At 30.7% G+C, this 17,005-nt stretch overlaps 1 protein-coding gene across 1 annotated transcript in view; it reads right to left on the bottom strand.

Annotated features, from left to right (window-relative positions):
* Window positions 1-9,878: 9,878 nt before the first annotated feature.
* Window positions 9,879-17,005, bottom strand: part of LOC136974325 (PC-esterase domain-containing protein 1A-like) — an 83,947-nt gene continuing 76,820 nt past the window's right edge. Inside the window, exons 6-7 of the mRNA XM_067269181.1 lie at window positions 13,025-13,194; window positions 9,879-10,285 (exon numbers count right to left, since the gene is read on the bottom strand). Of these exons, the coding sequence (XP_067125282.1) occupies window positions 10,162-10,285; window positions 13,025-13,194 (294 nt within the window). The 3' untranslated portion in view covers window positions 9,879-10,161. The remainder of the gene's footprint in view (window positions 10,286-13,024; window positions 13,195-17,005) is intronic.

Genomic DNA, 17,005 nt, shown 5'->3' on the forward strand with positions numbered 1-17,005 from the left:
CTTTTATTAAAAAAAAAAATTAAATTTAGATTGGTAGTGAGCAACCTGTGGTCCCTGGAGCTTTGGCAAAGTAAATTTTTTTTCTGTTTTCTGCTTTGTGCCATTATGCAATCCTAATTACTCTGATATTCGTGACAAAGAATGTCTGAACTAAACTCAACTAGAGAAAAGACAAAAATAAACTAAACTATATATGCTACTAATTTGCATATCATTACCACCTAATCGGCATTGTTGGTTATGGAACTTGTTGGTATTCAGCAGGTAATTCAGAAATTTTGAACAAAAGGCACAGAGTTTAATAACTCTGCTTCAAAGTGAATGAACAAAATCGCACCCCCAACACACACTGAAAAAACACCACTTTTTTGCATTTCTCAACATTTTAAGGTCCCAAGTACAAAAATATAAAAATCTTAGAAGGTGTTTTTTTGACCAATTTCCATACTTTTCCTCTGTTATATACAACTGCCAAGAAAGTAATAGAATTTGTGTAAAAGGAAATAATGAATGCCATTGATGATTTTAGAAGTATTTTAAATTATTTTAACAAATAACTATGGCATTCATTATTCATATTTATAAAAAAAAGCACTAAAATAAAAATTTATATTTCATAATTCAATTTTCTTTGTTTCTTCTATTAAAAAATATCAAATATAATATGCTTTTAATTTATCAAAAAATGGAAGTTAGTCTGTGAAATAAAGCTTTTAGCAGGAATATTTTTTTTAAATATATTTTTAAATTTCATGTATTTCATAATATTGGCATAAAAATTTGAAAAAACTAACTAGAAAGTATAATGATGAATTGCAATATAACTGTAATGAATTTTTTTTTGTTATTAATCTATTATAAAGATAATTATAAAATCAATAATAATATATATACAGTCAAACCTGTTTTTGTGCGGTGGATAGGGACCGCATAAAAGAAAATGCATTAAAAAAAATCGCGCAAAACTTCACGAGTGGCTATAAAAAATAGTTTTCGCAACACAATTAAAAAAATATTTTTTTTATGCGGTGAATAGGGACCGCATAAAAAAAGTCTCACGTAGAAAATAACTCGAAACCGTACGAAATAACTAGGAATTGCTTTTTTAACTCCTTGGGCCTTTTTCTGCAACACCTAATGGGGAAAAAATCCTCTAAGAATTTTAACTTTTATATTAATTAATTATTTCCACTTAAATACGAATCTAACATTAAAAAGTTAAAAATAATCGTTAAATAATGATTTTATTTGATAAATATAGCTGCAGGAAGTGTTATTTCATTTAACAAGGCGTGAAATTTCATACCTGCAGTCTAAAGCTGGAGGGGAGCTAACTTACCACATCTGTTCAAATATAACATAATATTTATGGTTTTTATGCTATTAAAATAAGAGGGGACCGAAATAAATGTATGAGAAAAAAATTTTACTGAATAAAAAATGAAAAAACCTGCTGATGTCATAGAAAACAACCAATAGAGTTTTTAAAAATTTTACAGGAGTCAATTATGTTCCAATTTGATTGAAATTTTCATATACCGCACAAAAAAAAATCGCACAAATAAAAATCGCACAGAAAAAAACCGCACAAAAACAGGTTTGACTGTATATATGTCTATAAAATAAATTTAAAAGAATAGGATGTTCTTTTTTAAAACAACAAATTTATGGACAAAGGCACTAATAGTGCCTTCAAACATCCCAAACATAAAGCCATCCAATAACAACTGTTTCAATGAAATGATCATTAAAGCAAACGTATCAATGTTCTTTCTAACTTGTTTTGATATATAAAATAACATTACAGTTTACATCACACTCAGCTTGATAACTGAGTATATCAATTAAATTATGTTTAGTTCAAAATGTTTAGATATAATTATAAGGAAATTTCAAAAAGTAGGGAGGCCAGGGCTGGTTGTAACACTTTTTAAATTTTCTACCATAAAATTAATATTAGCTTTTTTAAGAAACCCTAGTTACCAATATGTTTGTAAGTGTTTTCCACTTCTAGAAAAGTATTAATTCCAGAGACTATTTCATAAATATTATGATAAACTTAAATTAAAATTGGGTTAGCACATGTTATAATATCTCCCATAACCAGAATGTTATTAGGGAGTTTGTATGATTGACACAAACCCCCAGGAGTTAAGATATTTTTGGGAGTCAATTAAAAATGGTTCATTTAGTCTAATAAGTTATGTATATGACAGTTCAGGATATTGTAAGTATGCACACTGCATCTACTGTTGCATGTTTCAATTTTTCAGGATTGGTCTGATTTAGAACATATTGTTCGGAAAGTTTTTCTCAGAATCAGCATTCACCAACTGATGATCCATGGAAAACTTTGGACATTGATTGATTCAAGGTTACGCTGTGGCCATCGGCCATGATATTGTATATTCTGTATATTTTATATTGAATTAGTCTTAGATTTTCTTTGTTTCTTTGTCTAACTCTTTCTAGAACTTTCTTTTGTCTAACTCTTCCTAGAACTTTCTTTGTCTAACTCTTTTGCCCTTTGGGGAGGATTATCTTTCCCTCAATAGTAAGAACAAAAGAGGGAGTGAGGCCCTGAAGCAAAACGGACAGAAAGAGTGCCATTCTGGGTTGAAATCCCGAAGAGTGAGGAGGTGAAAAAGTCAGTGCTCCAGAAAGGGAGAAAGGTGATCTAAGATGATAAAGGGCAGAGAGAGATCATCAAGGAAAGATGACTCAGTCCGAAAGAAAAAGATTATAGACGAAAGGTCTACAAGGAAAAGGGCTACAAACAAACAAAAAAAAAAGAGAGGGAGGTCCAAAGTTGTTTCCTACCAAAAGACACATCGCAAAGAAACCCGGGTATTTCTACTATTTTCCTTATCTTTCTTTATTTCTTCTATTCTTCCATTTTTTTTAGTTTTAAGTTAGTATAAGTTAGTGTAAGTGAATACGGTCCTCGTCAGATTGTCGTGTGTGTGCAAGATAACTGTTTTTGAGGACAAACATTTAATGCCTGTATATATTAAATTCTGGAAGTTGTAAAGTTGGGATCATATGTAAAGAACCTGTTTAGAGAGAATAAAACTACTTTGTATTAAGATTTATTTTGTACTATTTTGCTCGTGGGATCGTGTACCTCTCATTATGAACACCACAACGCAAAGTATTACAAAAGAAATGCAAAATGCTTAGTTGCTTTTTCTCACTCATTGGGGGTTTTTTATTTGAACCTAAAATCATACATGAATGACTATTATGAATAAATAATAATGTCATTAAATCAATAAATAATATTATGAGTTCAATTGTCATTCTTCATAGAAAACAGCAAAAAATCCATAAACTTATTTCAAACAAGCAGCAGCAAATTTCAGACTAATTTGTTATAATTAAACAAGTGAATTTCATATTAATAAAGTAAAATGGAACTTTTATGATCATTATTCTATAGATATTTGTATTGTTTAAAAAAATTTATGATAGTGATCTGTGGGATTCAAAATTGTGAGTTTAGTGGTCCGTGAGGTCAGAAAGGTTGACAACTGCTGCTGAATGTCTTAACTTGTCTATTTCTACCCAAAAATATTTTGATTTGTATTAAAAATGGTCAAATAAGGATTGTAAGCAGTAAATGTTTGCATATGTTATACAAACATACACATCATGTTCTGTTGACCGTATGTAGTGCTGTGTGATGGTTTCAAAATTATTGTTTGCTTCAGGCAATCATCATCAATGATTACATCTGACTATAGTCTAGCCTTTATTTTTTTTACTTTTGCCATTCTATGGTACTAAAATAATCTTTATTTTTAATCATGTCCATCATGGGTTAGGCTCAGTGGCACATTAACCATTAGGCAGAATAGGCATAAGCCTAGGGCCTTGGAGAGAGAGAGAGAGAGAAAAGGCCACTAGAGCAAAAAACAAATTGTAATAACATATCAATTAAACTATGATATGTTATTTAACTTAATGTCACTTTATTCTACTCAACAAAAAGTGGAACAGGAAGCAAGGCCAAGAAGAGCTTTACTAAAGCTTAGCCTAGGGACTAGGTGATACTTAATCTTCTGTTGGTTCGGTCTTGTCCACAATGGGAATGGGAGCAGCTGGATTTTCTAACAAAAGCTTAGTTGAAATACATAATTGAACAGGTCAAATTGGCTCAACAAATAATTAAAAAATGTTCACTAATTGATTATTCGATAATATTAGTTTATCTTGTGTGAATCGTCTTTGTAAGCCAAGTAATGAAATTGGTAGATGCTCCAACAGCAAACGGTTAGGGAAACTTAGTTTATTTATTCATATGCATTTCGGGTTGGTTTATTTTCCAACCCCTCTTCAGTGCTGTTAAGGAAATTACAAAAAACGTTGAGATTTCCGACAGTATTTAGGAACATGTAAATTGGAAAATAATAAACATAGAAACTTACATATTATAAAGCTGATGCATTATTATAAGTTGGTACAATTTATAATTTTTAACAGATTTAAACATAAAAAATGGAATAACTTTAAATACCAATTGAGAAAGGTCCTACACAAATCTGATTATAATGTTAACCCATACCAAGGAATAGCGAATGATTATAAATATAAAAAAGATATGAAACTCCACAAGTTATTCTCATACCCAACACCAAGGGAAAAAAACGCGTGGTTAAATAATTTAATCATAAACCAATCGGCTGTAAAAATACCACAATATGTAAGGTGTCTCCTGGCACTGGGTCTCGAATACAACCTCCCTGTCAATAATATAACTACTAACATGATCGCCAACATTGATAAATGCGTCCAAGATTTAACAATTAAAAAAGAAGAAAAAGGTAACTTAATCGCTACGATCATCCATACGTTAAAATCCAGTAAGCAAAATAATAAACATAAAATCAACAAATATAAAGCTTATTTAAATAATACCATAAAATTCCTCAAAACCAATAATCTTTCAATAATTAAAACTGACAAAACCGACCAACTGATTATAATAGATATTAACAAATTAAAAAAGAAAACGATTGAACAGATTAATAACATAAATTACATTAAATTAAATAACAACCCATACGAAGAAATAAAAAAGGAGTTAACTAACATAATTAAGCACATGTACCTTAATAATAAAATTACCGAATACAACAAATATCACATTCTTAATTTCAAAAATAATAGGACCCCCAAACTAAATATTAGATTAAAAACCCACAAAATTGAAGAAAAATACAGACCTTTAGTCGATTTTAGATTCTCTATACTTTACAATTTAGAACAATATATCAAACAACAATTAACAGTCATAGACTACTCTCATCACAGCGTAAAAAAGGCCGATGATGTTATTAATAGAATACTGAAATTGAAAAAAGAAAACACTGCCAAATTAATAAGCCTAGACGTTATCAATATGTATCCAAACATAAAATGGAAATTAATTGAAGAAAGCCTTATTAAACAAAATGTAGATAAAACTTTTATTAACCTGATACAATTTGCATACGAAAAAAACTATTTTAAAGTTAATGAAGACTATTATAGGCAAATAGATGGCATCAGCATGGGATCAAAGATGGGGCCTAAGCTAGCTGAGTTAGTCATGAAAAACATAGATGAAAGAATAAACAATATCCCAGGCATAAGACTAGTTATTAGATATGCAGATGACTACTTACTCATATACAACAACAAAATAACAAACGATAATATTATCCTCAACATCGCTAACAATATTAACGAAAACATCCAATTTGACTTAGAAACAGAAAACAATAACAAAATTAATTACCTGGACATAACAATCACGAACACACCTAACAAGTTTTCCTTTACAACATACAAAAAACCCTGTAATGTTAACAAAACCGTCAACTACTATTCATATCTTCCAGAAAATATTAAAAAAAAATATTTTTATCATGGAACTAAAAAACATTTACACAAGAACTACTAATGATAATAACCGGAAAAACAAATTAAAAGAACTTGAAACTAAATTTTTACTTAACGACTACCCCAAATCGAAATTAAACACATGGCAAAAACAATACTGGCTACACAGATATAACACCAAACACAAACCAGACAAATTATATAAACCCTTCCCATACATAAAAAATATCTTTGACAAATGCAATATCCTTAAAAATGACAACATCAGCTTAGCTCCATCATTGACCAACAAAACATCCAACTCCATACACCACAACTTCAACAAACAATACAACAATAAGACTGACATCCTTAATAGTATCGGAACAGTTTACAAACTTGAATGCAATTGCCATGACCCGAAAATTTATATTGGTGAAACTGGCCGTATATTAGATACTAGAATCAAAGAACATGAAGCTGCTATCCGCCTTAAACATAACACTTCCCCTTGGTACACCCACACAATTGAAAATAACTGCCAAATTAATAGAAACAACATCAAAATTTTACATTCTGAAAAAGATCCTTACAAACGGAGATTTAAAGTACATATTGAAATCAAAAAACATCCTAAAGAGCAACTCGTTAATATTTCTGAGGGTATGACAATAAACCCCCAATGGTACCAACTAATAAAAGACACCTCCATCCGTTAAACATCATTTACAGCACACCCCACTGTTCAGATTGCCTTAGCTTTCGGTAACCTTACAACACATGTCAGTAAGCAGTCAAGTCCCGTTAAACTCCGGTCTTTACCCATCTTCACTCTCATCATGAACATAACACCTGCACTCCAAATGTAAGTTTGTATTTAAATAATATAAAATGTATAACTGTATATAAATATATATATTTTTAACAATTGTATTAAATCACAAATTTGTTTATATTGTATTAAATCACAAATTTTTTGTTGTAGTAACTGTAACACTCCTGTTAAAAATACGGAAAAAAATTATAAAAATTGTACCAACTTATAATAACGCATCAGCTTTATAATATGTAAGTTTCTATGTTTATTATTTTCCAATTTACGTGTTCCTAAATACTGTCAGAAACCTCAACGTTTTTTGTAATTTCCTTAACAGCACTGAAGAGGGGTTGGAAAATAAACCAACCCGAAATGCATATGAATAAATAAACTAAGTTTCCCTAACCGTTTGCTGTTGGAGCGTCTACCAATTTCATTACTTGGCTTACAAAGACGATTCACACAAGATTAATATTCACAGCATCCACACCTACTACATTAAGAATATTAGTTTAATTAGAATTATTCATTTATTTTCCAGAATACTTACTGTCTGTCACACTGCCAGCTCACACTGTCCTGGATTTCTAGTTTTGAACTTATGGCAACACTAACTAAGTAGATTTTCTCTATGAAAACATTGTATGGATTAATAAATCTGGTGAGTCAGTATTAATATTGAATAATATCATTGTCATTAACTTATAAGCAAAAAAAGAGGGAATCAATAAGAAGTTGAGGAATTGTCAAAGGAGTCAAAAAGGTTTGGGGATCTCTGCACTACATAACTGAAAGAGTGTTTAATTTAAATTGAGAATACAGTGGATCAGTGATATCCAGCAAAGCAATAGCTGTAATTATTCACAAAAATCACAAACACAACTGTCCATTAAGTGGGCTCACTCCTTGCAATGAAAACACTGCATCCAATGCTCATCCATCCAACTGTCTCTAAATGTTCTGTTACAAATCAAACACACCACATTATAGATTTAACACATTACAATCTACCTCATACTACACTTGCTACTTTTCCACTGTATGGCAGCATTCAATTGCTGGAAAACTAATCCTCTACCAGGGGTGGCCAACAAGTCCATCGCGATCGACCGGTCGATCGCCAAGCCAATTTTGGTCGCTCGCTAGCAATGTCTTGACTTAATGTATTATATTTGTAACCGAACGCAACTGTATGCATGCAGTTATGACTCGACTCATAAGCAGTGAGTGCACTTCGTACTGAAACAGTGTATAAACATAGTATGTATTTCACACTTCCCCTCCCCACTTAGACTATGCCTATGACAACGAGTCGATCGCAACACATTTTTACGATAAAAAGTAGATCTTATGTGCACAAAAGTTGGCCACCCCTGCTCTATACTTTTCAATAATCTTCAATAATCACCCTTTTAAACTGCCACACTTAGATTAAACTTAAAAGTAAATGACAGAAAAACAATATTTTTAAAAATGCTACATATACATTTACTTACTTGTAATTTCACATTAACTATAATATATTCCATATATGGCAAAAGGGAGAGATGTATATACATCATAGAGCAAATGCATGTAAAATTACAGGATGTCAATTGCTAGAATAAGAGATATTGCTAGTATTAGTACCTGCCCATTACAATCAGCCTTAGTCTCCCCCAAAGCATTGTAAAGCATTTTCTAAATTTTTTGTGAATTTTTAAATGTATAGGTTTTTCCATTGCATTTGTTTTGATTTGGACTTGAAAGAATTAGTGCCACCATAAAATTTACTCTCTTTTTTTTACAGTATTATTCAAACAGGTACTGCTTTCTCATAGGCAAATGATATAGGTTTGTTTAAAATTGCATCTCATATCACATCATTCATTCTAGAGAAACAGAAAAATATGATTTATTGGTTGAAAGAATGAAAACTCAGAAACCCATGCCAAAATTGCAGAAATGTATTCTGAAAATTGATTGGATTATTTCAACATTTGACAATGATGCAATAATGTCCAAACACGCCTATGTGATAATAGAAATCTGGCCATCCACTTTCAGCTTCAATACAAAAGATTGCAGGAAAAAATTATGTGTGGCTTACAGTTGGAAACTTTTGCAACTTATACAGTAAGCCCTGACTTAGTGCTCACAGAGCACTGTAGTACCACATATTCAACCCAATGAAAAACTTTTTTCACAGGAAGCAATTTTAAACAGATGAAGAACTAAAATCTGTGGTGCATCATAGACTGTATCCTTACAAATTGGACTTAGTCGAATAATGGGAGGAAAGGGATTGAACTTCAATGGACATCTGTTTTATTTCATTACATTTTATACAGTTTATACATTTTATTATGTTTGTTTCAAAATTTTCTATGTTTCATTTCTACTTTTGGTATCTATCATTGATAAAGTGATAAAGGTTTTAAAGGAAATGAGTTTTGCTGGATATCCAAAAAGTAGAGGGGTTACAGAAATTTGGACAAACTGGGACATGGGGAGGGGGGAGTAAAACTTTCAAGAAAAATGACATAATTTATGGGCCGACCCTTATACTAGATTTTGTATATACAGTTTGAATAAAACATTACCTAAAATATTAAAAAATTAAAAAATACAACCATTCAAAAACTGGATAAACTTGATACAAAGCTACAAAAAAAAACCAAATTTATAAGACTGCCTGCAAAAATACTGCTATTTACTTCCATAATGTTGACTCCTTCCCCACAGCATGGAAGTCTTTATATAAACTGTAAACTTACTTTGCTCTTCCCCTCCCTCTCTCCTTATGTCACTCCCCTTTTTCATAAATGTACAGCAATCCCCCATTGTTTCAACAGCTGCAGGATTAGTTAGTCTGAGGATTCCCATTCAACACAGGTGAAAACATAGCACTTCCCATTTTTTTCTGCTAATTATTTGGTATAAAATTAAAAAAAATACGTTACTTTTCAAATATCCTTGTCTGTGTCAATCAATATGACAAACTGAAAGAGCATCTTTTAATTTTAAAATAAAATATAGGAATGGAATTCTCTATATCCTTTATTCCTTATAACTTGAATATATTAAATATTTTAATTCTTATATATATCTTTTAATCATAAAATAATATTAAAATATATGATAAAAACATTTTGATCACATAGATTTCTTCAAATACTTCACTGTATTTGAATTTGAACATAGTCTACACAATAAACATTACAAATACTTTTTGTAGTTTTAAAATACTAAAAATATATTATTTAAAATTTTTTTAAATTATAGTCTTGACTGAACCAATAAGAAATTTTCTTCTTTATGCAGTAACATTATTAAAAACTACATTTTTGTTAATGCACATAAATTATAAATAATAAACAAACAAACATTTAACATTTTTAAAAAAATCTACATTTAAAATTCTAAATTATCACAATACAGCACTTTTTATTTATTTATTAATAATACAGTTTGTTACTTAAGCAAGTTTTATCTAACCTTACTTAAATCTTTAAATGATTATTTAAACAAAAATCACAAACAGTATACCAATTTGAAGATATTAAACATCCGCACATCTTAATCCGTGGTTCTTCGTAGAAAGACTTGTTGGCAGAATATAAATACCTGCAAATAAAAGTTTTTATATTAAATAACACTGTTAATAATGACACATTATATTTTAAATTTTATTTTATTGAAGTGAAAAACTTCTCAAAGATACACTTCAAAATTATGTACTAAAAACATTCAGTTTTCCAAAAAAAATATCAAACAAATTACAAATTTTTAAAATCATATTATCATCTTTCAACAGTTTTACATTTTTAATATTTGACAAAGTAAATCAAAGATGTAAGGTAAAATTTAGAAAACATTTTTCGAATAAAAATCATTTTCCTTTAACTAAAAGCTGATCGTTGAATTTCTGATTTGCGTTGTGTAATTTACTATTAACAAAAATTCAACCTAACTTTCTTGCTATATAAAATAATATAAAAATGTTTAATAGAATATTTTTGATGCATACATCTATGAATAATATTTATAACTCATTATTACAAAATTAAAAATAAAATATAATATATTTAATAAAAATCTTCCCCTTTCTAATTAAACTTTTCATTTGTCTGAAATAAAGATAAGTCCAAAAATTATTAAAACTCAAACTGGAATATCACATTCAACAGGGCATATTGCCTAATAATGCCACTTTATTAAAAAACAATTCAGCTATTTCTGTTTTAAATCAGCCACAACTAGAGGTTCAGAAGTGCAGAAGAAAAGAATTTAAGATGGCTGCTACCAACAACAAAATATTAGTAAAATTTGTGAAACCATGAGATGCAGATGTTGACATGGTGTCAAGAAGAATTTGAAATTTTTGGTTCATCTAGTCCTGAGTTGTGTAAATTTAATTATAACAATGCAAAGCCCAATAAATATATAAAATCATCATCACGTGATTAACTGCATCAGATTATATTCAAATTTAAATACATCTGGAAGTGAAGACTTGCTTGAGGTCTGGGTGGTGCAACTGACAAGTGCATTGCATGGCAAGCAGAGGCTGCAGGTTCAAGCCCTGCCCCAGGTCAGTTCTTTTCTTCCAGATGGTTCTAAATTATTTAATAAATAATTAAAATTATAATTATTGATTAATTTAGTTAAGAGATGGCACCTAATGTCTACCTCTAGTAAGAAATTAATTATTTAAAATTGGCGGAATTATAGCCCGATTATTTAGGCAATTGTTTGGTGATGATGTAAATTTAATCTATCCAAGTATTATCTTAATGACAAAATAGAATATAAGTTAGTTCAAAAATCTGAATTTAATGGAACATAACAGGAGCCTGTGAGGATGGATTAATAAGCCTGAAAGTAATTAAGAAAAATTTTTACATAATGAGACACACAAGAAGCCTCAAAGAAAAGATTGACTCCTCAGTAAAGACTGTTTTATTACTGAGGTTGTGAGAAAGGACAAGATGTGAAGACTTTTATTATTGCTTATATATTGTGTGAATAATTTTTGTACTATAAATTATTATAAAAAGGCAAAAGGCTTAATTCTGAGAGTCGAGATGAATTTCTAAAAAATTGTAAATGCCAATGAGTGAAATTCTCATTAAATCTGACCCAACACATGACCCTCCATCTCCTCATTCCCTTGAGCTTAAACCACCAAAATATAATACATTCAACACCCTGTATATAGAAATAACTTTCACATATCTAATTCTGTTCTACAGATTAAGGAAAGACAGACGTCGACAGCAAAAATTTATAGGTCTATAATTTTTTCAAATTGCAACCCAATAACCTTTGTAGTTATATAAATCAAATACTATAATATAACAAACATTAAAACTGTATAAAGAGTTTGATTATTTTAGCCTACCATTGTTATATTTATTGTGATACTCAGATGGTACAAAATGGCACAATTTCATTGGTCAAATAGACACCAATTTAAAATGTGATATCTTAAATTTTTTAAGATCTCATATATTATTCTAATGTTAACTCTAAGAAACTTTGCCATTTACAGCCAAATATCAAGTGGTGATCTGCCAACAAATTGAATTTTGAAAAAACATACCAAATATTTAAACTCAGAAAAAGCAGACATAAATATTTAAAGTAAAAAAAGATTTTCTGAATGACTCGGCATGCTGGTTTTTACCATACAGAACTATTTGATTTCGTGGTCTCCCCAGATAGACCAGCATGCCAGACAATCCGTAAAAATACAGTACAATAATAATTATCAAAAATTTAACACCTTTTGTCAGATTTAAATCTAATTGGTTATGATTTAACTATTAACTGCTTGATCAGTTGAAAGGTACTGACACTTTATTTATTTTTCCTAAGCATGGTACAGGCAGAGCCTTTAAAATATGGACTGAGCACAGCATACAGATGTATGGTAACTCTACTATTTATTTTTTTGCTTAACTTTCCATCCTTTGATATTTCTGTTCCCAGGTATCTAGAGCTGTCAACATCCTCTACTAATTCTCCATTTAGTTTGATTTTTCTTCACCCCTCCTGAGTTCTGCTCTGACATTACCACTGTCATGCTTTTCTCTTCAAAAACAAACTTCCTGGAAGTAGGAGAAAAATGCCTTTGAGAGTGGTGATTTCATCAGAATAACAGCCTTCACAAATAGTCAAAGTGAACCTAGGACTATGCATAAGAGATATATGTTTAGTAAATATATTTCAATTATTTCATTAATTACTTGAATTACCATAGCCATATTACAATTTGTAAATTAGCAGTAAATATGAAAAATTGTTCTTATTGATAAAAAATAAATATGTATGATTTTCATAACAAAATTCTGGAATCATTACCTTGGTGGACTTGGTATTTCAAAAGCAAAACTGATATGTGATAACACCAAGTTGGATATCAGACGAATAGCAAATGGAAACCAATGAATTCCATCTGTTTCTCTTAAATATAATATCTCTTTAAGATAATAATGAGCATCTAAAATATCATATCCATTTTTGAAGACAATCTGAAAGATATATATTGATATATTGTTTTATATTATACAGGGTGCATAGGAAAGTCCCTTTAACTGGAAAATTCATGCGAACGGAGAGAGCTACAGCTATGCAAGTGAGGTAACTGTATAGTAAAGCAATTACGCCCAACCTAATGCAAACAACAGCAATACCCCTAGTGGTGAAATTTGGAAGATAGGCAGTGCAAATTGAAAACAAAAACAAATAGAGCAAACTTTCCAATTAGAAAGCTTTAGAGCATCAATTAATTAGTACGAAATGACATGTGGTTCACAAGGATAAGATAAATTGTCACCTGTATACCCAAAAATGTCTGAAAGCGATGCATGCCATTTTGTGTAATGTTTGAAAGGAATAGCCATAGGTATGAAGAAATATGCATAATTTATTGCATAAAACACATACTTATGTCAATACAGTTTGATAACATCACACAAAAAACAATGAAAAGGCAAACTGTCACACAGTGATAACAAGTTTTTGAACATACTCGACATTATCTTGTTATCACTGTGTGACAGTTTGACTTTCCATTGTTTTTTGTGTGATGTTATCAAACTGTATTGACATAAGTACATATTTTATGCAATAAATTATGCTTATTTCTTCATACCTATGGCTATTCCTTTCAAACGTTACACAAAATGGCATGTTAAGTAACAGCAAGGTCCGACCACTTTCGGACATTTTTGGGTATACAGGTGACAATTTATCTTATCCTTGTGAACCACATGTCATTTTGTACTAATTAATTGATGCTCTAAAACTTTCTAATTGGAAAGTTTGCTCTATTTGTTTTTGTTTTCAATTTGCACTGCCTGTCTTCCAAATTTTGCCACTAGGGGTATTGCTGTCGTTTGCATTAGGTTGGGCATAATCGCTTTACTATACAGTTACCTCACTTGCATAGCTGTAGCTCTCTCCGTTCGCATGAATTTTCCAGTTAAAGGGACTTTCCTATGCACCCTGTATATTTTTTTCAATAATACAATGAACAAATTATGAATGTAAAATTGAAAATATACACAGATTATTCCTTTCTAAAATTTCAAACTTTCTATATAATAAAATCAATTTTCACTATTAAAAAATAATACAAATTAATTTATAAAAAACTAGCTGAGGTGCACAGCTTCACTCAGGAAAATAACATGCAGATCTCTGCCCCAGAAAGATTAAAAGTAGAAAGAAAAGTGATAAAAATCATAAAACTAGTGATAAAACTTGGAAAAAAATAACTGAAAGTGATCATCTTAAGTTCTCCTTAGAATAAGCAGATATCACTAAAATCTCTTCAAACATGCAAGATATATCATAATTCAAAATAAAGAAATTAAAGATGCACATGCAAAAGACAATTTAACTTCCACATCATATCATCTTGTTCTATGAACAATGTGCTAATACAAATGTAGAGACAGAAACTGGAAAAGCATGAAGAAAACAAAGATCAAGAAATAGCTTTATTTTACTATCTCAATATACAGTATACTTCTTAAAAGTTTACAGAAAAGATAAAGTTAGGAAATCATTTGTCTCTTAAAAAAATTAGTTATGAGAGATGCTATTCCTTTACTTATATTTGTATTATGTCTTAACTGCTATGAAAAAAACAAGTCCATGACTCCTTACAATTGTCTTTATTGCACTTCTTTTACAAAAGACACTAACTAGACAAAGGGCCAAGGTTTCTCTGTTAGCTGCTTTTTATACCCCCTACACCAAAGCAATGATGCTGCCAATATATAATGTTTTTCTCCCCTCTTAGATTTCTCTTCTCTAACAAAATATTCAAGATAGTTTGGTTGATGGCAAACATGTATTTGTCTTTCACTGAGGGTTGATTCCTTCAGTTATTTGTTCTTTTGGTTTACAATTTGTGTCATCAGTGTCTGTATCTTTTGGTAAGGAACAAGGAATTACTTGGTCTTGATGTCAATGCCCTACATCATCTACAGGAGCTGATATTTCACAAGTCAATGATCCTGACATGCTAGCAATAGCTACATGCAGCCACTTTTGATTGTTCTTTTAATTTCTATAAAACATGAGATCACCTATCTTCCTTTGAAGATCGGACATAGGAGCAATGAAGTGTTTGGACTCTTGTTTTCTATGCATTTCCAAATTTAGATCAGAATGTAAACAATCTAGGCAAGTCACCAATTTCCAGTTCATTAAAAGTTCTGCTGGGGATTTTTCTGTTTCTGACTGAAGCACCATTTGTAAGGTTAAAAGAATACATGATAAATTTACTTTCCAGTCTTCTCTCCTCCTATTTCATCTTGTAGCTGTACGCTATACCTTTTTATTGTAAATATAGATTTAAGTTTAGTTTAATATCTTTCTTTTCCCTATCTTTTGTCTCATCCCCTTCTAGAACTTTCTTGCTTTGTCTTTCTGGTTCGTTACCCCTTGGGTGGGATTGCCAATTTTGAGAAAAGGAGTACATAAACAAAGGGTGAGGCAAGGCCCTGGAGCCGATGAACAAAGAGTAGAGACACTTTGGTCGGGACACTCAATGAGTACAGACGGACAGAAGGAAGGCTCGATATAGCTAGCACGCTAATCGGAGACCGCTGAGTTGCAAAAGGGAAACTTGTACTCGAGTCCTGAAGAGTAAGGGCGGAATTTGGGTAGCCACCCGATCGACTCTTTAGAAGATCGAAAGTTACGTTCACCCCCAAGGAACTAGTAAAGGAATTGAAGAGCTCCGACGCATAACATCGAGGTGTAACATTAACCCCAAGAAAAGAATCAGATTTGTCTCACCCAAGTCTTTAAGACCAGGAAAATCCCAGGTATTTCTTCTTTTTTCTCATTCTTCTATCTTCCATTTTCTCATCTTTCCTTAGTTGTAGTTAGTATAAGTATTAGTTTGTAAGTTTCGGCCCGCGTATAGTTGTCGCGCGCGTTGATCTTTTGTTCGTTAGAATATATCGTAGCATATGTATGTATAGTCAATTACTTGTAGTTGTTGGGATCCAACAAACTTGTTTAGAGCGGTAATAAATTACTTTGTCACATTAAGTAAACTAGTCATTTATTTGTACCTGTCGCTCTAAACTTCACAATCTGAACAAATTCTTTACAGTTTGAATGATCCGCTCATCTAGACCATTTGTCACAGGGTGATATGGAGGAGATCTAATATGACAAATGTAAGAATTTTTCTGTAAGAATTCCTGAAATTCTTGACTGACAGAAGTATGCCATTATCTCATACAAAAGTATCAGGTATGCCATGTACAAAGAATAGCACACTGATGATTATTGTAAATGTTGTAGAATTGATGATTTTTACTTCTGACCACTTGGAGAATGAGTTGACCTGTACAAAAATATTTTTTAATTGATCGTTCCATACTAGTTTCTGTAGATTTTTTAAAAACCTGAAGTTTTTTTGACTTTTTTTTGTAACTTATCATACAAGAACCTCTTATTGATATAGGCTTTATTAATAGAAATGCATTTCATGTCTTAATAACTCCTCTTCAGTCCTAATTTTTGTGCAGATCTTATCAAAAGAAAAAATAGTTATAAATTACATCATACATACGTGTTTACAGATAACATTTTTTTAAAAATCTTTTTTTTACTTACATTAGCTGATAATTAAATACAAATTGAAATTAAAAATTGGGCAATTGACTGAATATATTATAAAATTTGTTTAGAAAAGGATGCTGTATAAGATAAAATTCAAGTAGATAAGTAAAAAATATTAAGTTGTGAGGAAGTACTCGATCTTTAGAGTATTCCCCGTGCAGGAACAAAATGAAAAGAAACTTCAATGAAATA

This window comes from Centruroides vittatus, unplaced genomic scaffold (assembly GCF_030686945.1).
Source record: "Centruroides vittatus isolate TY-2023 unplaced genomic scaffold, ASM3068694v2 contig_347, whole genome shotgun sequence".
Taxonomy (NCBI): domain Eukaryota; kingdom Metazoa; phylum Arthropoda; class Arachnida; order Scorpiones; family Buthidae; genus Centruroides; species Centruroides vittatus.